General features: G+C 42.0%; 1 protein-coding gene across 2 annotated transcripts in view; it reads right to left on the reverse strand.

Annotated features, from left to right (window-relative positions):
- LOC141761844 (anoctamin-4-like) overlaps positions 1-25,346 on the reverse strand; it is a 52,159-nt gene that overhangs the window by 17,027 nt on the left and 9,786 nt on the right. The window contains exons 3-15 of one of the 2 annotated variants that reach the window (XM_074625484.1): positions 24,624-24,848; positions 15,215-15,415; positions 14,415-14,563; positions 14,087-14,236; positions 11,405-11,505; positions 10,661-10,705; positions 10,437-10,568; positions 10,111-10,217; positions 9,251-9,306; positions 8,977-9,098; positions 8,684-8,818; positions 7,505-7,601; positions 2,271-2,331 (exon numbers count right to left, since the gene is read on the reverse strand). In XM_074625484.1, the coding sequence (XP_074481585.1) occupies positions 2,271-2,331; positions 7,505-7,601; positions 8,684-8,818; positions 8,977-9,098; positions 9,251-9,306; positions 10,111-10,217; positions 10,437-10,568; positions 10,661-10,705; positions 11,405-11,505; positions 14,087-14,236; positions 14,415-14,563; positions 15,215-15,415; positions 24,624-24,848 (1,581 nt within the window). The remainder of the gene's footprint in view (positions 1-2,270; positions 2,332-7,504; positions 7,602-8,683; positions 8,819-8,976; positions 9,099-9,250; positions 9,307-10,110; positions 10,218-10,436; positions 10,569-10,660; positions 10,706-11,404; positions 11,506-14,086; positions 14,237-14,414; positions 14,564-15,214; positions 15,416-24,623; positions 24,849-25,346) is intronic. The other variant, XM_074625485.1, reaches the window with a different exon arrangement.

Here is a 25,346-nt window from a genome sequence, read left to right on the forward strand (position 1 = left end):
TTCGAGTTTTACAAATCAACAAAGTTTCAGTGTCGATCTTTTAAAAAAAAAAAATTCAGATAATTTAACTTTACAAGTGGAGTGAGTTCTTAGAGAAACTACCTCACTTATTAAGCAGGATGCTGCCGGTATTTAATATCACGTTTACTGCAACTACTTGTAACAAATACATATCATATCACATATTTCATGCCTCCAGGTCTGATTTTTTACCCATATTATTCAGATGAAATAATGTTTAGATGGTATTAGGACTGTGCCGAATGTCATCTATTTACATTAAAAGCTTCTACTGAGGTTTCAAATTAAGCTTTGAATGTCTGTCGTCATATTTTATGACGTTATCACTTTGTTATTGTGGTTATATAAATGTAATTTATGGTGCTATTAGACTGCTGCTACACCACCCTGTTAATACAGGCGCAGCAAGCGGGAAAGCAAACAGTTTTTTGACCGCAATGAAAAGGTTGTTTTTGAAAGGCTAAATGCCAACAAATATGAATTGAAGCAGAATATTTCATTTATTTATTTAATGAATTTTGACTTTTGGATTTTGCGATGCTTATGAGTTATTGGAAATGTTTGATTCGGAAACAATCTTACGGAGCCACCACTGGAAACTCATTCTACAAATAGTATAATGCTAATAATATTAGTGTAGCCTGAACTTTAGCTGCAGAAATACTGGGTGTAAACACATTCAACAGACATGCAAAAAAAACCTAAAAAACTGTTGAGGTTTTCAAATTTAAGATTCGAATGTCTCTCATATTTTATGACGTCATCATGCTAAAACAAATGTCAAAAAAAATTATTATTTGTTTTTGTGGTTATATAAAGCTAATTAATGGTGCTGTTATATTACTGCTAGACCACCCCCTAAACACAGGTGCACTCCTCCCTTTGTGTGTAGCAAGCGGGAGTGCATAGAGTTTTTTGACCACCATGAAAATATTTTTGAAAGGCTAAACGCCAACAAATATGGATTGAAGCAGAATATTTAATTTCATCATTTGGCAAATTATTACATCTATCCTTTTTTCAATAAATCTGCGTCTGAAACTGAAACAATCCTACGCAGCCCCCACTGGAATCTAATCCTAAAAATAGTATAATACTTATATCAGTGTAGCCTGATCTTTATCTGCAACTGTGCAGAAATACCGAGTTTAAACACAAAAAATAGACATGCAAAAAAAAAAAAAAATGCAAAGCATTCAAATTTTGATGTAGAATAGGAATGTCAACGTTATCAATGAAGCTTCGAATTATTTGGTACAGCCCTCGATGAGATAAAGTGAAAGAAGCAGCATGGATTGTGAATGTTGTCAGTCCCTATGTGAGAACTTTCTCACCTGCCACGGTTTGAAAATTGCCTTTTCAGTCACCTTGTTAAGTTAAAATTAATTTTGTAAGAACTGTCTCCTGTATCTTCAACAGAGTGATTTTTTCCCTTTCTTTTCTATTCCTCAGCCCCCTCATCCTTCCTCCTAGACATTTATAAACAGGCCAGCTATCAGCTATGTGACGAAAGTGCTGCTGCTTCACCACCTGCCAAGTCTGCAGCAGTTGAAGAATATGAACCCTTCACAAACTCTCTGTTGGCTCCTTCCATACCCTGGGACCTTGTTCAACGCTGACGTGCTCCTGATCCTACTACCGTTTACCGAAAGTCTTCACGATGAATATAGTGAATGCATTCTTTTTAAAGGAAAGAAAGCAATGCAATAATATGCAATAAAATAATATGTGCCACTTTTTAAATGTAGTAATTTTGTTTTTAGAGATCTTTGATATTTTGTAATTATTTCAGTAATAAAAAAGAAATGGAATTAAAGCTGCATTATTCAATATTTTTATATGAACAATGGGTCAAATTTGTAATGTCAAAGGTGATGATCTTAGTGACAAAACCACAGAGAATTATCTCCAAATTCAGTGAATCGCTGGTTATCTGGTGAACATAGTGAGAGACAGATTTCCCTCAGCAGCTGGCGGAGACCAAAATTGAGCTAAAAGGGGAGTGAATATTGGAGTTACAGTCACCAGGTGGACAGAAACATGACTCCAAATGAATGATAATGTTCCTAGGTGTTTGCTGGGTGTGTAATTCGGCAACATGTCAGCCATATGAACTTTCTAAGATGATAAAATGTCAATGTTTTGTGCTTGTTGTGGCAAAAAAATGCAATATTAGTACATCTGAAGTGTTTTTCTAGGAGGGGAAGCCCCTGGAAAGTTAGTACAGAAATGTGAACTGTTGAACTTACCCCAAACAGCCATGAATACGGCAAAGAAAACAGTTGCACCATTGTCAAAGAGATGGGTGACCTGAGAAGAAGATTGCAGAAGTTGACATGATGCTAAAAAAATTAGAGAGAAAGAGAATTTAGCTTAAGTTCACAGTTACAGTAAAGGTCCAGTGTGCAGGATTTAGGGGGCTCTATTAGCAGAAATGGAATATAATATTCATGACTATGTTTCTATTAGTGTATAATCACCTGAAACTATGAATAGTTGTGTTTTTGTTAACTTGGAATGAGCCCTTCATATATGAAGCCCCCAGGAAGAGCACTGGGCTTTGAAGCAAATTTGATATAGTGGCCAAACTGTGGAATTACAATTTCCGTGTCCGTCACGTGATGCCATTGGGCCCAAAAAAGAACGTGTGTAACTCAACCGATAATGTTTTTTTTGAGGTAAATCAACTTCCGAGTACAAACACTTAAATAACCGTTATTTAAATCATTAGGTCCAAAAGGTTGTGAAATGTGAATGAGCGGTTGGAGAGAGGGCTGGGAGGCGGGGTTAAAGGAAAAGCTGGTGCGCTTGCTCTACGGGCCCAATGGATGTTGAAGATCGCCAAAAGATCCGGGTAATTTTATACTCGCAAGTCGAACTTTTTTGCGCCAATAGAGCGGCTTTCAAAGGAATGAACGGGGCCTTGCCTCCAACACTGTATCCAGTTCTCTTTATACATCTATGATCTACATAGGGAGTAGGTCCTCTTCATGGAGTCTGCCATGTTGCACCACCATGTTTCTACAGTAGCCCAGAATGGACAAACCAAACACTGGCTATTGAGGGAGCCTTTTGTCTTTTGTCATTAACCTTTTTACGTTATCTGGACACAAATACTTTGGATTTTTAATTGATAACCACCTCTATTTTAAACCTCATATACAGTCTGGTGAAAAAGTTGAAATTGAAGTTTTGTTTTTCTCTTGATGTCAGACGGAAACTGGTTGAAGCGACGTTCTTGCCTGTTCTTGACTACGGTGATCTGCTTTACATGAACGCATCAGTCCATTGTCTCCATATGTTGGATACTGTATATCACAGCGCTGTAAGGTTTGTTACAAACTGTAGAGCCCTTCACTCATCACTGTATATAGTACTCCAAAGTAAATTGGCCTGCACTGTCAATACGTCGGCTTAGCCATTGGTATGTTTTTATCTATAAGGCCATTCTGGGTAGACTCCCATGTTATTTATCTGTCTTCATAACCAGAAAACATGGCAATTATGGGTTACGGTCTCAGGACACTATGACTGTTCCCAGAGTTCGGACTGAGTTGGGAAAGAAGGCCTTTATGTTTTCTGCACCATCTGCATGGAATAGCCTGCAAAATTAACTTAAACTCCAGGACCTAGTCACTCTAAATGAATTTAAAGGCATGGTGAAGTCTATAGGAACGGACTCTATCGATAATTGTACTTGTTTTGATCCAAATAGGATTATATGACCTCCCTGCACTTTTACGGTATGGCACCTTTGAGCTGATCCATTGTTTTTTAATGTGTGTGTATGAAACTATTTGTACTGTTTGACATTCTTGGCCAGGTCACTCTTGAAAAAGAGATTTTAATCTCAATGGTTCTAAACCTGGTTAAATAAAGGTAAAAAAAACAACATTGTTCTCCGACATGCTTGGAAAGGGAGGGGTGCTCAGTTGGTTGCAATCTGCAACCTCACTGCTAGATGCCACTAAATCCTACACACTGGTCCATTAATTTTTATGCAGTTTAGTGTCAATCCTTGACCCACTACATTTCTGAATCAAACATACCATAGTTGGCCTTAACTAGGACTGTGTGCTTAATAAGCTTAATCATTTAGAGTAAAAGTTACATATTGATACAAGATGGCGCTAACTACGGCTGCCTCGGCGATTTGGTGCGCTCTGTTTTTCTTGTTTTTTTGTGTTTCTTTAGTTTTTGGTGGAAGTTCACGGATTGTCTTCTCTAGAGAAGACATCCTTAACCTCAGGGAATCTACCCCAGCAGATATTTTCCCCAACTTTCTGGCACCTTCAGCAGTTTTAATGCACCTTTTGCTGGGAGCTGTGGCCCTCGGCCGAGCGGCGAAGCGCCGGAGAGGAAAGCGCTCCGGAGCGCTGAATCGCTTCAGACAGAGAGGACTAAAAACTCCACTGCCTGCGATATTCCTCTCCAACGTGCGCTCACTGTGCAACAAAGTGGACGAGTTGCTGCTGATGGTCAGTACCAACAGAGACTTTTCCCTCTCTTCTGTCTTGTGTTTTACTGAGTCGTGGTTGTGTGGAACTATACCGGACTCTGCGCTGCAGCTGCCCGGCTTCCAGCTGTTCCGAGCCGACCGCGACCCGGAGCTATCACACAAGACAAAAGGAGGGGGAATATGTTTCTATATTAACGACGGCTGGTGCAAGGACGTGACAGTGCTTCAGCGGACATGTTCTCCGGATCTGGAATCATTTATTATCAACTCTAAACCATTTTATTCCCCCCGTGAATTCTCCTCCTTCATTCTGGTCGGTGTTTACATCCCGCCTCAGGCTCACGTGGAGCTCGCGCAGCGGCTGCTTGCCGACCAGATACGGGAGGTGGAGAGGAAAAACCCGGACTCTCTTGTTATCGTTCTTGGGGACTTTAACAAGGGAAACTTATCACAGGAACTCCCAAAATATAAACAGTTTGTTAAATGTCCGACCAGAGAGGAGAACACGCTGGACAAGTGCTACTGCAACATCAGAGACGCATATCACGCCGTTCCCCGCGCTGCGCTGGGAAACTCTGACCACGTCTTGGTCCACCTCATCCCCTCGTACAGGCAGAGGGTCAAACTGGCTAGACCGGTTGTGAGGACGACCAAGAAGTGGAGCAGCGAGGCGGTGGAGGATCTGCGTGAGTGCCTGTACTGCACGGACTGGGAGATGTTTGGGACCGTCACTGACAGTCTGGACGAATATGCAGAGGCTGTGACGTCGTATATCAGCTTCTGTGAGGACAGCTGTATACCGACGCGTACCAGGGTTCACTATAACAACGAGAAGCCCTGGTTCACAGCCAAACTCAAACAGCTTCATTTGGTTAAGGAAGAGGCATTTAGGAGTGGTGACAGGGAGGGCTTTAAAGAGGCTAAATACGCGTTTGGCAAGGCGGTGAGGGAGGCCAAACGGCAGTATTCAGAGAAACTACAAGAACAGTTCTCAGCCAGTGATTCTGCCTCAGTCTGGAAAGGGCTGAGACAGATCACAAACTATAAGCCCAAACCGTCCCACTCCACGAATGACCTCCGACTGGCAAATGAGCTGAATGAGTTTTACTGCAGATTTGACAGACGTAGTGACGGTCCTGGCTGCATCTCCTCTCCCCCCCGCCATCAGCCATCAGCAATCAACACAAGCACCCCCCAGCTTTCTCCACAAGCACCCAGCCTGTGCACACCCCTCCCCCCCTTCACACCTCTGTCCATCCAAGAGGGGGAAGTCAACAGGCTCTTCAAAGGACAAAACCCCCGCAAAGCAGCCGGCCCAGACTCTGTCTCACCTGCAACCCTGAAACACTGTGCAGACCAGTTGTCTCCAGTGTTTACAGGGATTTTCAACACCTCCCTGGAAAACTGCAGGGTGCCGTCCTGCTTCAAAGCCTCCACCATCATCCCGGTCCCCAAGAAGCCAAGGATCACAGGTCTTCAGGACTACAGACCCGTCGCTCTGACCTCTGTGATAATGAAGACCTTTGAACGACTTGTGCTCCAACACCTAAAGACAATAACCAACCCCCTGCTGGACCCACTGCAGTTCGCCTACAGACCTAACAGATCTGTAGACGACGCAGTAAATTTAGCCCTTCATTACATTCTCCAGCATCTGGACTCCCCTGGCTCCTATGCCAGGATCCTGTTTGTGGACTTCAGTTCCGCATTCAACACCATCAGCCCAGCTCTGCTACAGGACAAGCTTTCCCTGCTGAGCGTGCCTGACTCCACCTGCAGGTGGATCACTGACTTTCTAACTGACAGGAGTCAGCACGTAAGGCTGGGGAAGCAAGTCTCCGACACCCAGACCATCAGCACCGGTGCCCCCCAAGGCTGCGTTCTCTCCCCACTGCTCTTCTCCCTGTACACCAACGGCTGCACCTCCAGACACCAATCTGTCAAGCTCCTTAAGTTTGCAGACGACACCACCCTCATCGGCCTCATCTCCGAGGGTGACGAGTCTGCCTACAGATGGGAGGTTGACCATCTGGCATCCTGGTGCAGCCAGAACCACATGGAGCTGAACGCCCTGAAGACAGTGGAGATGGCAGTGGACTTCAGGAGGAACTCAGCCCCGCTCCCCCCCCTCATCCTGCGCGGCTCCCCAGTTAACACGGTGGAGTCGTTCCGTTTCCTGGGCACGACCATCGCCCAGGACCTCAAGTGGGAGCTAAACATCAGCTCCCTCACCAGTAAGGCCCAGCAGAGGATGTACTTCCTGAGGCAGTTGAAGAAATTCAACCTGCCACAGACCATGATGGTGCACTTTTACTCGGCCATCATCGAGTCCATCATCACCTCCTCCATCACCGTCTGGTTCGCCGCTGCCACCGCCAGGGACAAGGCCAGGCTGCAGCGGGTCATCCGTGCTGCAGAGAAGGCGATCGGCTGCAACCTTCCCTCCCTCCAGGAGCTGTACACCTCCAGGACCTTAAGGAGGGCAGGGAAGATTGTGGCCGACCCCTCCCATCCTGGACACCATCTTTTTCAGACTCTGCCATCTGGCAGGAGGTTAAGGTCCATCAGGACCAAAACCTCACGTCACAAAAACAGTTTCTTCCCCATGGCAGTGGGGCTCTCCAACAGCCCATCCGCCCCCCTGTGACTGTCTCTCCCTCACACACACACTACTGCCCCCCCCCCTCCCTGCCGACACTGACTCTCCCCCCTCTCAATATTTGCACTATCTTTATGTCATGTTTATAGCTTATTTGTAATTTGTAAATTGTACATTTTTATTATTTTATTCTAACGTTTTTATCTATTCTTCTGTTTTTATCTATTCTTTTGTTATTATACAGTTTGTCTCGCACCAATAATGCCAAAGAAAATTCCTAGTGTATACCTCTTACACCTGGCAATAAACACCATTCTGATTCTGATTCTGACTTAGTGGGCTCATAATACATTTTTCTGTGTGTACAAAACCAAAGCGCAAACATCTAGTGGAAACATTTTGTCCCGTGGCTGCGGGGACAGTACCTTGGCATAGATGCAGCTGTCTGACAGTCTCAGGAACGGGCAGTACTTGTCACAGATGGGGCACATGATGATATCAGTGGCCTGGCAGATTTCTTTACTGGAGAACAACATGAAACCTATTAAACTCTGGCAAAGTTGTATGTCCTGCAGCATTTGGGCAACATAGTAAAACCCCAAACTGATGCAACTTTCTAAAAAATTAAATGTAAGCAAGAACAGAGTGTGTTTTTGTATCTTTTCATTATTTATCTGACTTGTTAAAGTTATTATGTTGTTCTGAAAAAATAACACATTATTATTCTGCGTCACTGCACAGTGTGTCATAAAGTGATGACAGGGCACATTTGCATTTACATCTTTAATTTAAACAGAGAATCCTGAATAAGTTTAATCTCCTTTATTTAATTTAACTGGCATCCAATACTATAAGTTACAAGGAACAATTTCACGCTCCATTGCCTTATCTGTATTACAAAATTAGTTTTGCATTCAGAAAAATGACCTGAATTCTTCACTAAATAAATCGTCGATCTGATCTGTACTTATTTAGCATGTGTGCAGCATAAAACAAGGCTTTAAAAATATTTTTAAAATGCTTTAAATATAATACAACTACCAGCTCTGGGGGTCGGAAAAGTGAAGCCAAGGTGCCTTAAACTTGCATTCTTTCTAACAGCCAGCAGGGGGCGACTCCTCTGGTTGCAAAAAAAAGTCTGATTATATAGAAGTCTATGAGAAAATGAACCGACTTCTCACTTGATTTATTATCTCAGTAAACATCACTAGTTTCAAGTCTTCTTCAATACAGCATGATGTTCATGTAGTAAATTATGGTCCCATTTAGAGTCAAATACACCATAAAGCAGGGTATGCTTTAGGGCGTGGCTACCTTGTGAATGACAGGTCGCTACCACGGCGTTGTCCGGTCTGAGTGTTTTCGTCTCAGAACTTTATGTTAATTAATTGTAACATTTTGGTTGCGAAAAAAATGTCTTATTCGTCGTACTTAGCTCCACCCTCTCGTGTCACTTCTGGTTGCAAAAAAAACAACACGGCGACAGACAAAATGCCGAACTTAAGGCTTCAAAACGGCAGTCCACAAACCAATGGATGACGTCACGATGACCTCTTATAAACAGTCTGTGTTATTTTATCAGAAAAGAGAAGAGCTGTGTTTACCTGACCTGGCAGTGCTCCAGAGTGAAGAGGCCATACAGGAATACAAAGACGCCGACCAGAGCCGCAGGAAACAGCATGCCCGTGTACCAGCCGAGCCAGGCGAAGTACAGGCCAATCTTCTCCCCAAAATACCTCCTGAAACAACAGCAGAGCACAAGAGGAACAAATTCTTCAGTTTCAGTAGAATAACGCATACGAGAAATACAAACTTGGTGTGCAAAGTCCTTTACTGCAACTAAATCATGATTTTAAATGTGTCACTTTGACCCCTTGAAGTGCTCGACTGTAACTACCTGATGAGGTCCAGCGGTTGGTACTTGTACCAAACCCCCCACCAGGCCCAACATTCGTACAGCAGGTGCCGATGGTTCTCCGCTCCGTGTATTCTGAAGGAGTTTTTGCTGTGGTAGCTCCCCTGTTAACGTCCAGACACGTACACAGACATGGAGAATCATAATCTGTAATTGCTGTAATATCAGTACCTGGAATCCAGGAACACATGCATGACACTGAATGCAGTTATGACTTAAAAACAGGTGACAGAATTATGGAGATCAGTCGAATTACCTCGTGAAGAGGGAAAGCTGCCTCGTATGAACTATTGCTCAAAAGACGATTAAGTCCTGGAATGAAAAACGGAGAGTAATGAAAAGAAGAGAAACAGAAGCCTGATGCTGTCAGTCAAGCAGTGTAGCAGATACTAGGGCTATCAAAATTCAAACTACTGTTTGAACTTGATCTGTTTGAATTCAAATTCTCAGTATGTACATCAGACTGGCACATACAGGTACTTTGCAAAACGTCAAGGCCCGCCCCCTTTTTGGGGGATAGAAAACTGAAGATCCCACAGACTTCGATGCAATTTGACGTATGTTTGGATTGTAATTTTGACAAGTTTGTATGCATTCATCTCTTGTTAAACAAACATTTGTTTTATACCCATGTCTAATAATTATTTTGCGATCTTGCCTTCCCCCATCCAACACAGTGGATGATGCGACTTTTGTATCTATTGTTGGTGCAACTAACTACACAGCAACTCTTCGGCATAGCGTTATTACTCTTACCGGTTTGTTTAAAGTCGAAGAAGTTTGGAGACATGTTTTAACTTCTTCTGTTTACGCTGTTACTGTCTATGAGGGCCACAGGATTGTTTTCCCCAAAAAAGGGGCGTGGTCATGCAAGTCTTGCCAGTCTGATGTATAAGTACAACAGCATGCCCTAAACTCCTTCAGAGGGTGTTTGTAAAAAGCACCGTCCATCTGACCTATTGTACTGTATGCTCTTTTGCTTTATCAGTTAGCTATGCTATTGTTCTCTTTGCTAACGTAAAGTGGAGAAAACAACGACGACAGCCCACCCTGTTCATTGTCACATTTCAAATATTTCTAGAATTGTGTCATTATGTCCAGGGAAAAAAAACTCACCCATCTTATTTTTACCCTCCTCATATTTGACCCGCTGGAGGATGTGATGGACGATTCGACTTCTGGTGGCGTTGTTGAAAAAAGTCTCTTTGTTGTGGATGATGAAACTGCAGTGAAACGAACCAGTTATTACAAATCTGTCTGCTGTGAATGATATTTCTTCTGTGTGTGTGTAGTGTGGCAATTTTGTATGAGAAAGGCAACGGAGAGAATTTCAAGTGGCACAAGCACAAAAGAGGAAATGGAAATTGTACCAGGCACCAGTGTTCGATAAGTCATTTCTCAGGGATGACTTTTTAAAAGGACTGTTCTGTAAAAAAACTCACTGATGTATCCTCGATCGACTGAAGGGCGCGGTGAAGCTCTCGTTCTCCTCCAGATCGGGCAGAGTTTCCTTGTCAAATTTCATGGGCTTGCGGGGAAGCCAGCCACGAAACTTGTTGATGCGCTTCTCCATCCTGCAAGTGAAGTTTCTTTTTGTTAAAGCTGCCGGAGCACAAGTCCTGCCTCGTCAGCTGATCTCATGCTGCCTCTTTGAATGAACACTCACCTGCTCATGAACTTGTGCCGTCGGTGCATGTAAAAGATTTTCCTCCTGGACGTTGGGAATGATTAAATTAGAAAATAGTACAGGATAATAACATCAATAAATAGTACTACTAATGATACTTTTGTTATTATTACTACTTCTATTCTTGCTTAAAGTATCAATTCTACTATGTTTTTACCATTACTGCTATCGCTGCTAATAATAGATATGATAATACTACTAATACAAAACATTAAAGGTAGCCACTGGAGTTCTTCGACCACTATGGAGTAATGTTTTTATGCATGTGACCTTGTTATGTTTGTATTGTGCAAAAGCACACAGGTGACACAATACACATTTCTGCTGCCGGTTTCATGGTAGTCCGTTGATCAACAGTTAGTAGCGGTAACACGCAAAGAAGCGCAGCAATGCACCAACAAAGGCAGTAAAAAAGAAGACTACAAGCTAGCAAACGCCATTTTCACGAGTTTGAAGTAAGATGATGGGCCCTCCCCTTCCGCCACGTAGCAAACGGAAGTATGGAAATACTCAAATTGAGACACAGCATTGGATTTAAACAATTCAGGATTTACAATATTTTAAAAAAATGGCTTTTGCAAATGTTTTATGAGGAAGGAAATGTATTTGTCATGATATAAGACCTTTGGTGAGTCACAGTAAATGAAAAGAAAACTCCATAGGGTACCTTTAAGTGTTTTTTTCCCATTATAAGACACTTTTAGGAGAGTTTTGTTGTCTCACCTAAAAGGCATGCGAATGTTCATGAGCTCTGCGTAGCGACAGAGAACGTCCCATGGTGCATGAACTTTCAGAAAAATCACATCGCTGTTTGTTAACGAGCCCTGGAAAGAAACCACACACACAGAGACACACACACACACACACACACACACATACATACACACACACACACACACACACACACACACACACACACACACACATAAAGCAATTTAATTTCATCAGAGAAGATAAGATAGTTAAAAGAGGGAGGACTATAAAAATATTGTCTCGGTGCAGGCCACTGCAACTATGGAGGACAGAACCTGCCAAAATAAAAAATGCATAAATAAATGACTCGATAGATAAAGAAAATATTTTCAAATGAAGCAAAAATAAACATAAATGTAGGCATTAATTAATTGATGAAATGTGACATAAATTGATATTTCTGATTTAATTTGCTTCTTTATTTATTTATCTTTGTATTAATTCCCTTATTAATTTACTCTTTTGTTTCATTTCCCCTTTTATTTATTTATGTATTTATTTGTTTTAAATTTTACATTTATTTTATTTTTGCATTTAGTTTGTATTTATTTTAAAATGTATGTGTTTATGCATTTATGCACGACAGACCTTCATTTGCATAAGGAGGCAGAAATGCATAAAGAAATGTAAAAAGAAATGTATGAATAAAAGAATACAGAAATAAGTTTAGGGAAATAAATAAGGGTTGAAATGCAAAGGGAAAATCGTACAGAAATAAAGAAAGAAAGAAATTCATAAATACATAAAAAATAAAAACACATTAAAAAATAAACATAAAATATATAAAAACAATTAAAAAGAAGAGTGAGAAAGATAAAATATAAAGATCAATAAATAAAGAAGCAAATTATTATTATATCAATTTTTGTCACATTTTATCAATTAATTAATGGCTACATTTATTTTATAATATTATTTTTGCTACATTTAATAACATACTTATTTTTTTATCAAGTCATTTATTTTTTTTATTTTGTCAGGTTCCATCCTACATATGCAACAACATCAACGTCTTCAACGTCAACATCAATATGTTTGCTCGGTTCTGCTCTTCCTCACCTGTTAGCGCTGCCTGACAGAGTGGGAGTCAGTCTAAAGGTACATGAATCAGGAGCTAACTGGAGAGAAAACTAAAAATAACAAAATGACTCCATGCAAGAAACACACTCAAGCCGGCTGTTGAAGGAGACAATGACCATTGTTTCCCCTGCATGTTCTAGATAATGATTACCTTGATGCCACTGCATAGGCAGATAGTGCAGAAGTTAATATACACACACACGCACACATCACAACATCCTCATTTTCCACTCTTTCAAAGTGACACTTTGGCTAAATAAGAAGCAGCAGGGGAGAAAATTGCCATCAGCACATTTGTTTCGGCTCTATGAGCGGTGACGCACCAACGAGCGCCACAACAGCACTCGTAAGACTGGGCACAAAGGCTCGGAGCATTTTAAAATTCAGCAATCTGGCCATTGAGATTACATGCATTATAGGAGTGAGCGTTAAATTGCTTCTTCACACAAATTGGTATTGATGTTGCTCATGTTGCACATTATGAATGCGGCTGCAGGTTTGCCAAAGTAATCACAGCAAAGCTAATTCTCTGTCACTACAGGAATGTACGGAGGACAGAACCTGCCAAAATCAAAAAAACAAAAAATAAATGTAGCCATTAATTATCTGCCAAAATAAAAAAAATGAATGAATAAATAAATGACTCAAAAAATAAATAAATGTCATTAAACGTAGCAAAAATAATATTAAAAATAAATGTAGCCATTAAATAAGTGATAAAATGTGATATAAATTGATATTTCTGTTTTAATGTGCTTCTTTATTTAATTATCATTGTATTAATTCCCTTATTTATTTATTCTTCTGTTTAAATTTCCCTTTTATTAATTATGTATTAATTTTATTATTTTGAAAATATATTTATTCATTTTTGCATATAATTTTAATTTATTTTACATTTATTTTTAATTTATTTATTTTTGCATTTTTTATTTTACTTTTAAATGTGTGTATTTATTAATGTATTTATTTTTTATTTATTCATTTCTGTATGATTTCCCCTTTCATTTCAACCCTTATTTATTTCCCCAAACTTATTTATTTCTGAATTCATTTCTTTAAATATTTCTTTATACATTTCTTAATGCATTTATTCCTCGTTATGCAAATGAAAAGGGAAAATATTATCAATTAATTAATGGCTACATTTATTTTCAATACTATTTTTGCTACATTTAATGACATATTTATTTATTTATTCAGTCATTTATTTATTTTTTATGTTGGCAGGTTCTGTCCTCCATAGTTTTTACCAATCTTCGTGTTTATTTGCAGTCATCGGTTTACAAACAAGTGGCTATTTTTGCTCGGCAACTTGGCCAGAAAGTGAAAAACACCTTTCCGGAGCAGTGAGAGCAAAAATAATTTTTCTCAACACAGAGACGGAGGCCGGATGTGATTAGAAAGGCCGTTCCTCAGGTGGAGCCGCTGATTATAGTTTCTGCCCTGCTGACGTGCCCTTGAGCAAAGACAGGGCTGCAAATGTGCTAAATGTAAGGCCGGTACTGACGATGATTTAGCTGGACCCATCTCAACATAATGAAATAAGCAGCGAGTGTAAATGTTCTTCACCTCCTTCTCCATCTGTAAGCCCTCTGCACGGATGTTCCGCTCAAATATCTCCCTCTTCTCTGACAGCGAGCTGGACTTCCTGTAAACCAGGATGTAGTCAATGCGACATTTTCCATCGCTGAAGCAAAGGCCGCTGGACTTACTCCTCCCCTGACAGACGACAGAGAGAGAATGAGGAACGAATAGTAACTGGCCATTGAGAGGAAGAGTCTACTGGCTGTGGTTTGTATGTTAACATTTATATATATCACTCTATAAACTATATCTTCAGTTGGGGTGAAAGAAGCAATGACCTCAGGGAGCCCTGAGATTTAGTTTCACCACTGACCTCTGGGAGGCCAGAATCCGACTTTGTGTTTTCATCGAGGATGCTGCTGTTGGTTCCCGGGTTCAGCAGGGTGGAGTCGTCGTCTCTGGACGGGCTGCTGGTGCTCTCTGACCTTTTTCTCTCCAGCAGCACATTAACCGCCTTCACAGCTGGTGGGAAGATTAGCAGAGTATACAGAGCAACATTAGCACCTATTTATAAGCCATACATCCTCTGAATGCTCTAGGTCTTTAGTTTGTGGTTGTAAAGTTTCATGAGGCTGTGATTATCCTAGAGGTCACCACAGGTCATTTTATACAGTGAGGTCAAGTTTCAAAAAATGGTCTCACTACAATGAAATGGCTACCATAGGGACGACTAACAACATCACACATGAATTGAATTGGGCTCATTGGATCCACAAGAGTCTCAGCTTTACAGTGATACCCAATTTATTATCATAAAGTGGGCATGTCTGTAAAGGGGAGACTCGTGGGTACCATAGAACCCATTTTCATTCACACATCTTGAGGTCCGAGGTCAAGGCACCCCTTTGAAAATGGTCATGCCAGTTTTTTCTTGCCAACTTTGGAGTGTTATTTAACCTCCTTCTCGACAAGCTAGACATGACATGGTTGGTACCGAAGGATTCCTTCGGTTGCAGTTTCATAAGATCCCAGTATCTTAACTCTACCTCTAAGACTGAACCTGCTACAGCCTCTGAAAGACAGTAAAGTCGGTTGGGGATCGCGAGTCTCGCAAAGGGGTGAAGGTATAAGAAGTGTACAGAAACTTGAAGCCCTAGTGGCGCTGGGTCTCACCGAGGGGAGGCACGTCGTCTAGACTGCTGGAGTCCTCGGCTTTAGACGAGGATTCCTCCATGATGTCCGCCGTCCCACAGGAGGGGAAGGCAAGAGGTCTGTCCGCTGCCTGGTAGCCTGAGGCCGAGGGCTGCAGCGGGACTCTGCGTCGTCGGGGGCTCCGCCGCCGGGGCTCAGACCCATGTAGAGATAAACTCACACCTATAGGACACGGAGAACTTTATTATTATCTTCATGTTTTGAAACCTTTCTAACTAAAGTAACCCTCTGGTACTACTTGTCCCTTTTGTGATTTATTTCTTGCTCTCAGAGAAAAGACACAAAACAGTATAGAACATAAAGAGCGAACAGTGAAAAAGAGCTCTGCACTGTATAAGTGCAGTGGGATTGAGTAAAAATGTACTTTCAAACCCCTTAAACACACAAACGTACTGTCAGCTACTCTAAGTAGATGAGCATGGGTGGTTGTCACCATTCATGCAAGACCTGTACCTTCAACTATACTGTAGTTCCGTATTTCAGGCAACTTATGGCCTTACAAGATCTCTTCTTTAAAGGTCCCATATTGTAAAAAGTGAGATTTTCAGGTCTTTTATATTATAAAGCAGGTTTAAGTGCCTTATAAATCCTGTTAAACGATCAAAACGCTAAATATACGGAGAAATACACACAGCCCGTATTCAGAAATTGTGCGTTTAAAACAGGCGGTTAGGATTTCTGTCCATTTGTGATGTCACAAATATACAATATTTAGACCATTACACGGTTTTAAACGTAAACATTCTAAATGTGTCCCAGTTTATTTCCTGTTGCAGTGTATGTGAATGACATCAGCTGACGGGAAGTAAACATGGACCCAAGCTGTTGCCTAGCAACGCAATTCCGTTGCAATTCCGTTGAAATCCACGAAAACGGAACGTTTCAGACAGAGGGTAAATACAGGTTTAGTCAGGCAGACAGTACGAGGATGTGTTTTTTAACATTACAGCATGTAAACATGTTCTAGTAGAAACACAAAATACAAGTATGAACCTGAAAATGAGCACGATATGGGACCTTTAAAGCAAAAACCCTGTTCTACAATAGGTTGAAATTTTCTGTTTGACAACAAATGTTTGACCGATAGGACTAAAATACAACACCTTTGACATTGCACAGTTATAAGACCCACTGAAAATATTGATTAAAGCAGCTTTGACAAAAAATGTTAGTCACTAGTAATATCAGTTACGTAACTGATAAAGTCTTCCACAGGACACAGGAGGTTAGCATCTTGAAGCTAGCTTGGCCAGCCATGTTTTTTTAGTTGGGAAAGCTAGCTCCGCTAACCCAGAGCACATCCGGAAATTACTTCCATTGAAGGGAGGACAGAACTAGAAAGTGTTGTGCAACAAATAAACTTAGACAGTAGAAGTCTGACTAGCGAAGGGTCAAAGGGTCCATGGTTAGATAACCATTCACACTACCACAAACTTTTTCCCTGTGCTGTCGTGTAAAAGCAAAATCAGAAAAGGTGGAATGAAGAAAAAGAAGATGCAGGAATAAAGAGAGTAAGACGTGAAAGAAAGATGAGTCTAAGCCAAAGTGGGAAGACCCACAAGCTCGGTAACTTTTATCTCCTTAATAAGGATTAACCTTGAAAAGACCTTGAAAAGAAACACTCCACAGGAACACACAAGCTAATTGGGTCTATTTGTCAACCCAGACTGTGTCCTTTGAGGGAGGGAATTATTCAAAGCTTAGCAAAACCGCTTAAATCATCCATCTAAATATGTCGGTATCTCTTACTTTCAGCTCTCTGGAGAGAGCAGGAAGACTTCAGGAGAGGTGGGTGGCTGTCTTAGAGGTCTGCACGCTGAATTTTGTGACACGAAAGGCGACTCAGCAAAAAAAATTCTGCTGAGCCGTGGTACCGGGGACAGAGATAGAGGTTGGAGGAAGCGACTCGGCTCTTAATCAGCCCGTTGATGCTTTGGAACATTGGAGCCGATGGATGCGGCTAATAAGCAACGTGATAAATTTCATACCGGTGAAAACATCAGTGCTCAGCGTCCTGTTTTACTCAGAGTGGTAGTAAACATTTCACTGCTGGGGTTTATTTAGCTAATCCAGAGACGAAGTTGATAACATCCAATAGACTTACATTTTTTCCCAAGAATGAAACAGAGCCTACAAAATAAAAGACTGAGACAAGAAGTGCACTTTTTTACACATAGATGTATGTGATGACTATGGGGGATCAACAGCACTGGCTTGTTAACTTCACCACACCGAATCCAAGATGCTCACCGACACTGTTTCCTCAGCACTACACAGCTCTCCGGTCTCATTATAGAGAGAGAAAGAATGGCTTACTATAAATATTGGCTCTCGAAGGACTGACACACCACATATTAGCCTACATCATGCCGCTGTGCCGAGACAGTGGCCAGTCAAACAATGTATCCATCAAACTTTAACGGGCCTATGGTCTGTCTGCAACCCGAGCCACGACTGAGGTTGCGTCGTGCTGAGGCTTTTGGCAGCACACAGAAGCAGAATTCAGTGACAGGAAATACAACTTTAGGTGTTTCAATTAGCTACTTGATACGGCATTGTCTTTTTCCAACACATTCTCACTCCCAACTCTCATTGGAGACCGATACACGGGGTACCCCTCTTGCGGCATTTTTGGACGGACTGGGGAAGGCTCGTTACATGCATGTGTTCTTTCAAAACAAACTTCTGTTTTCACAGGAAGATTTAGGTTTAGGCAACACAACCACTTAGTTAGGGGTTAGGAAACGTTCGTGGGTTGATGTTAACTTCACTGACTAGCGACTCATGTGACTCACAGGACTGACAATACCGACGAGTCATGTGACTAACATGATAAAATAAGTCAACATTACTTTTAGTTTCACACAGGACACGAACAGCGGTCTCCTGGTTGAAAGTCTTGAGTTTGTTTGACCCATCCACCACCCTTCCTGCCCGCCCTTAGCAACCTCCCACGCTATTAATACTACGTCACTGTCAAATAACGCCGCAGGTGGGTTTACATTGGAGTTAGTTGAAAGCCCGGTTGGTCACATACGTTGTTGCTAAAGGGCGTCGGTTTCCAATGTCGAGGGGCACTGACCAAACGGCGGTATTTGACGAGTTGGGAGTGAGAACAGGTTGCTTTTTCCCCCAGGCCTCCCCTTCTTACAACACTCAACAAAATAAAAACGATAGCTACTAGCTAGTCACGACAAATCTAGGCAATGTACACAACAATAAGCTATAGATGAACAGTCCTTTGCTATTGGCCAACAGTGGGACTAAGTGGCACAAGGACCGTATTACATAGTGTTATACCCATCGGCTATCGGTCTGATGATGATTTTGCCTCTGGGGACAACGGACAATATTTTGGGGGTTATGGACAGTGTAGCCAGCAGATATCCGGATAATGGATATCTGGACCAAGACTTCCTCTTCCAATCATTGCTTACAGTCCGATTAGCACCTTGAGGTGAGGCGAGAATGGAGTTAGAGTCGACAGATGGTGGCCGTTGAGTTCCGAGATTGCATTTCGGCCAATGCATTCTGCCTCCTTTGCTCTCAGCGCGGACCATTTACTTAATTGCAACCAAAGGCAGCTCAAACGTGATTGGTCAATACTACTTGGACTACAAAATCTTGTCCCGTGTCCTACAGATTCTGCATTCATAAGCAGAGATCTGTTTATAGAGATTAGCTGTCCTGAAAACAAAAAGAGAACATGCACAAAAAAATGCATAAATGATGCATGAAGCTGCATCAATTTTCTTCTTTTTCTTTTGTTTTTGGTTATTTAAGGGCAGAGGATAACTCCTAATGAACATATATAGTCAAATACAGATGCACACAAACTTTTGCTAGAGGTAGTCGATATTCAGTTCAGTTGAAGATTCATAGTTCGCGGTTATGTAATTCATTCATTAACTGTGTTGTGAGCCTTCTGAGAAAACACACCACTCTGTTGGTCTCCTAGATCATTTTACGAGAGAAGACTTCTCTCGTAAAATGATCTAGCTGATCCCATTATGTCAGTGTCAGAAGTCAGGTTCTCCTTCCATGTACAGCATATCGTTATTAATCATTTAAATTCATCAACCCAGTAGTTTTGAATCGGGGCCTCCAGTATTTGGAGCAAGTAGCTCATGAAAATGAATGAGTGCAGAACTAAGTAGGCTACACGCCTGTTATTTCAACGTGTCAGATACATATTTAATCAGCATTTCTTATGCTGCTCATCTCATTTTCAGGTTGTAGCTGGTATTTCTGTCTTCTCAGTCAACAAAGTGTGATTACAGATCTCAAGTGCGTCGTTGAGAGTGGAGTTAGGTAAGCCACTAGTCATTATGGGAAGGAAATAAAGGAATGTTGTTCACTTCTAAATGCACAGTTGACCTCCTCCATCCTCCAATAAAGCTCAAACAGCCTCAGCTGAATTGCTGCTTTCATGCTTAGCACATTTTTTTTTATCACATATCTCATCCCTTTTGGATTTAAAGGGGGACTCCGGCAATTTTACACATCAAGATCAGTTTAGTTGTCTTCGGAGGAGCTACTCAGCCTATGGGGAGCTTTCTAAGGTATTTGAGGCGGAGCAATTGCATACAAATCAATGGAAAGACGTGGTTAGGAGCGCTGTGGCAGCCAATTGGTTACAGCCATTGACTGTATATAAAGATGGACAGCGCTTCTCCACTTCCTCCCACTGTACAGAAGTGAAGCTAAAATATCCCAAAGCTACCATCTTGAGATCTTGATGTCATTTGGAGCCAGAGTCTGCACAGTAGTGATCGGGGGGGCTGGAACTACGGTATCGAGGTCACCCACCCGAACCAATGGCGTCTCACCCCCTTTTTATGGCATCCAATAACTAATTAAAAACAAACTTATTAGAAAAATTCATAATTGAACATACATCAGCGTGATAAAAACTACATAAAATGACAGAAACCATCTTTGGGAAAAATGTATTTGACGTGTACTTTGACTAATGACCTATACTGCAGCCAGCCACCAGGGGGCGATCAAGATGTTTTGGCTTCACTTTGGGGAGCTGTCATGTCGTCCATCTTTATATACAGTCTATGGTTCAGACAAATTTTAGAGGCGGCATAATTGCATACAAAGTCAATGGAAAGACGCAGTTAGGAGTGTCCTGTCAGCCGAATGATAACAGCACATGCCACCAAGCCACAATGTCCACTGTTCGATTCTGGTCGGGGACCTGCGTTGCAAGTGAGTTATGTGATCAGTCATAGGCTGAGTTTAACAAAAACACACATACAGGCACAGTCCGAGTCGTTGTGTCCATTGCCCTGTAGCTTACAGCTGATGTCTGTTAGTGCGTCGGCTCTTTGGAGTGAATAAACATTAACTGCACAAACGGTCAAATTTGCATGAATGACACAGGGGGAGCTTTTGCTACGCTTTCTGGCAGGGATGATCGGACAAAAGACGCCACAGAGTTGCATTATGGGAAGTGTAGGATCCAGTGTTTTTGGCGCTTGACCCAACAGCCATTTTGGACTGAAAATGCCGCCATTTTGGACTGAAAATGCTTATTATATTTATAGTATTTTATTGTTCAACACAGGCCATTTCGGCAGAATATGACAATAGAATAGAAATAATTTTGTTTTACTTTTGTACGCCACTTTGTAGGTGGACGTCTTACTGGCGTCCGGTAGCTGCTTCCAGTCCAAAATGGCGGAAGCGTAGCTTGTTGCGATGGAATGAACAATTGACTTTCACTTCTTGGCATTCACTTCTTTGCCCATACTTTGGACCTTTTTTTATCTTTTAAAAATCTGCTTCTCACAAGGATCCAACTTTAAGTGTGATACAAAAATCACCGGAGTGTCCCTTTAAAATAAAATTGATTTGGCTACTAATTTCTCACTCAATTAGCCTGCAATAACTCAATATAAACAGCAAGACATGATGTCTTAAATCTATAGTAGACATAGGACCACTGACACATTAAACTGGGTTTTATGAGCAACTACTTAATTTGCTTATTTAATCAATCATTAATGTCATCTTTGCCCTTTTAGTTTGTGAGACAAAAACACAACGTGGTTCCTTGCGTAAAAAAACAACCCAGCCTGGAGTTGACAGCTCACACTGTGAAGAGAATAAAAGATGTCAGAAGGAAAGGGAAGAAGGATGGGAGGTGGGATGTGTAGCCGAGGGGATCGGGTGTCAGTCACTTGTGAGGAGGAATCGTTGGTTCCATCTGGATGCTCCCATCATGCCCTAGGGTGGATGCGGGGGGGGTGTACAGTACATGTTCTCAGTGGAGATTTCGCACCTGCCAACCTGCTACTGGATGGCACGGTCGCAGCACACACACACACACACACACACACTCCTCACAGAGGCATGACCCATTTCTGTGTTTTTACAACCGATGCAGCATGGAGGAGTGTATGGAAAAATTCAGCTCGGAGAGAAAAATGAGCGTGTGTGAAGGTCAAATGCTTGCATGGTTTACAGGGAAAGAGATGAAGCAGCGTAAAGAAGAGTGTGAGCAGCAACACATGAGAGAGAGAGAGAGAGAGAGAGAGAGAGAGAGCACTGCAGCAAAAAAGACATCCACGCTGGTGGACAAGCTGCAAGACAACTTGACAACACTCACCGTGAGAGAGGTAGAGAGGCAGCTTCACCCCTCATAGGGGAAGAGAGAGGAGAGGAGGGGGGGGAAAGCCGCAGCAGCAGCAGCAGACGCCAAAACAGCCAGATTATTTCCCCCCCATACATGCACACACACACAGCGGTCACCCCTCCTCCCCCCACCACCACCACCAGCCCCGGAACGCAAATGACCTCACTGAGGAAAACAAACAAACACGACGTCCCACGAGGGAAACCAGCATCCCCACTTTTTACTCCATCCTCCTCATCACTGCGTCGGTCGGTCCGACACACATTCTCCCAGATCTGTCATAGTTTACATGACCAACGAACCAAAAGCTCACAAAAAAAGCTCTCAAAGATCTTCCTCTGGAGGAAAAAAACACAAGCATGAGCAGGATGTTTACAGTGAGAGATGGAGAGAGGAGAGAGAGGAGGTGCGTGCCGTTCATCGGCATGCTTAATCAGTCTTCCCTGGCAGCCTATCAGAGGTTAAGCTGCTCTGTCAGCGGCCAATCAGAAGAAAGGGCTGCCTGTGTCAGTGTTGCCGTAGCCCAAAACAATGACAGTTGGCACAGGTGACAGTGTCAGTGTGTACCTTTTGATGGAGACTCAAGGGCACACACACACACACACATTGTTCATAGTTAATCGTGATTAATCTCACATTTTTCATCTGTTCAAAATGTACCGTAGAGGGAGATTTATCAAGCATTTAATACTCTTATCAACATGGGATCGGGCCAATATTCTACTTTATGTAAATGTATGTATATATTTATTATAGGAAATCAATTAACAACACAAAACAATGACAGATATTGTCCAGAAACCCTCACAGGTACTGCATTTAGCATAAAAAATGGGCTCAAATCTGGCAAACTGCAGCCCAACAGGCAACAACAGCTGTCAGTGTGTCAGTGTGCTGACTTGACTATGACTTGCCCCAAACTGCATGTGATTATCATAAAGTGGGCATGTCTGTAAAGGGGAGACTCGTGGGTACCCATAGAACCCATTTACATTCACATATCTGGAGGTCAGACGTCAAGGGGACCGCTTTGAAAATGGACATGCCTGTTTTTTCTCGCCAAAATTTAGCCTAAGTTTGGAGCGTTATTTAGCCTCCTTCGCGACAACCTACTATGACAAGGTTTTGTAGTTTCATATGATGCCAGTATCTTCACTCTGGCTTTAAGATTAGTGGCATTAAAACAAATTTGATTTAATGCGTTATTATCGCGTTAACTTTGACCGGCCCTTGTAAGAATGCATCCCTTAGTTCACCTGAAGCTAAAGTAGTTTTGTTCAGACTGCCAGCACAAATCTGTTTTTTTTTGGCATATCCAGATTGATTTTAGAAAATCTTTACAGTAAAAAACACATGATCCGATCCAAATCACATTCGGTGGTGCTTTGCAGTGTTCATTTTGTCAACGAAAGTTTTGACATCAAGTATTCGTTGACGTCCTTTTATTTCATGAATAAACTGTAAAAATATAGACAACAAAAATTACAGCAAAATCTCTGTTCATCATGCCCTGATGAGCAAAGACGAGACAAAGTAGTTGTCTCTGTTTGGGCGGACAACAGATGCTAATTTTGAAAAAAAAAATTCTGATTGATAGCCAACTCTTGAGAGATCAAAATGTGCTATTTAGAATGGATGAATGTCTGTGACCCATTAAAAAAATAACCAATACAACAAATGTTTTTTTTGTTTGTTTGTTTTTTTAATAGTGGACAGCTTGTCTGCTGTTTTTTTATTGGGGAGAAAACTGATATATTGTGACGCCTCCTCCTGTGTCCCTGCTGGTTGTCTCCTCCCCTATCCGGTGCAGCTCGTTACTCAGCCGGCTCACCTGGGCTTGATCAGCTTCAAGCCTACAAAGCCGGCCGGTTCAGTCGTCCTCGGTAACTCTCTCACAGCTCTCTCAGCTGCCACATGCTCTCCTGGTTTGATTGCTTTGTTTGTTTGGTCTTTTCTTTTAGCATGCAAAATCTTCACACACTATTTTTGTGTGTTCTCCCTCCTTTTGTCTGAACCATGAGCCAGTTCATGACAACATATATCGTCAAGTTTCTTCTTCTTTGCTTAGTGCAACCCCCAGACTGTTTAAACACCCATGTATATATTGTCTCTGCCAAGGGCTTCCCTGACAACATCACTAATTTCTACCAGTCAGAGCTGATCTGAAAAGTATTTCCTTGATTTAAATGTCAAACTGCTGCTCCGGTAAACTGAGGGTTGGCAGTTTAAAGGACTAATACGTAATATATTTACTGTAATAAATCATAAATTAACCATGATATGCCATCAGAGATTAAGGAAATTGAATTACTGGCTTCTGAGACAACAATGCCACATATGAAACAAACTGGCACACAAACACAGCCCTCTGCAGCCATGGAAGCATGCTAACAAACTGGATCAACAGAGATAACGTAACATCAGATTCTACCCGACCTGAAAAGCCTCAGCACATCTCTCTGTGGTCTGTGTGCAGCTGGTTATCAAGGCAGCAGGTGAAGCTGGTGAAGTGTTTCTGACTACTGATGGTCAGAGGCTAATGCGGTTGTGTCTAGAAGGTAACCCTCAAATTGCAAAAAACTTTCTCTAACTGCTATCAGTCACACCAGAGGAGTGTACAGGCCAAATGTTTTGAATTTGGACTGCTGTTACCCATTTAAAACGCTGGCTGTCAGTGCTACATATTGATCCTTTAAAGCATGTAATGTGCTGCACTCTACGTACTCGTGCTGCTGTCGCAGAGCGTCTCCTGGCTGGCGCTGCAGGTGGGCAGCGGGGTGATTGACAGCGACGCTGGGCAGGACACCGGCTCCATGTGCTCGCTGACGGGCGGGACAGCGGTGACCTCGGAGTGAACGCAGTCCGGACTGGGGAGATTCGGGCCGCTCGCTGGGAAAGGACTCTTCCAGTGGGAGAAGCCGATGGCCACTTGACCCCCGAGGTCAAACCCTGCCAAAGAGACAATAATCAGAAGAAAGAGAGATTAGGGGAAATATGTTTTAAACTTTTACTTGGATTAGTTTCAATCTGTTTTGTCTTTATCATGCACAGCAATACACTTACTCCAGCCTCCAATTTTAAAACCAAGTTGCATTTTTCAAGTGATTTTTGTTTTGCAGCATCTACTATCGAGACTCTGACCTTTTAACAGGCTCTTTGTAATGCTGGTAGATCCATGACAGTCCAAAGTATCACAGTAATCTCTTCAGCAATGTTGCCCTCTCGTGGTGGGAGCTGGCATCATCATTAAAGGGAACATACTGTATCATGAAAAACTCAGTTCATCAGTGCTTGTGCACATCCATTTGGGTATTTGGAGGGCCTACCAACTCACAAACTGTGAAATAAGACAACCCAGTCAGTTTTTTTGTGGGCTGCCTAGATTATAAAACATGTGATTCAATAAACCTCTCAGATTTGTCTCCCCTTCCTATGTCACATGCAGGC

The sequence above is a fragment of the Sebastes fasciatus genome, chromosome 23 (genome assembly GCF_043250625.1).
Source record: "Sebastes fasciatus isolate fSebFas1 chromosome 23, fSebFas1.pri, whole genome shotgun sequence".
NCBI classification, from domain to species: domain Eukaryota; kingdom Metazoa; phylum Chordata; class Actinopteri; order Perciformes; family Sebastidae; genus Sebastes; species Sebastes fasciatus.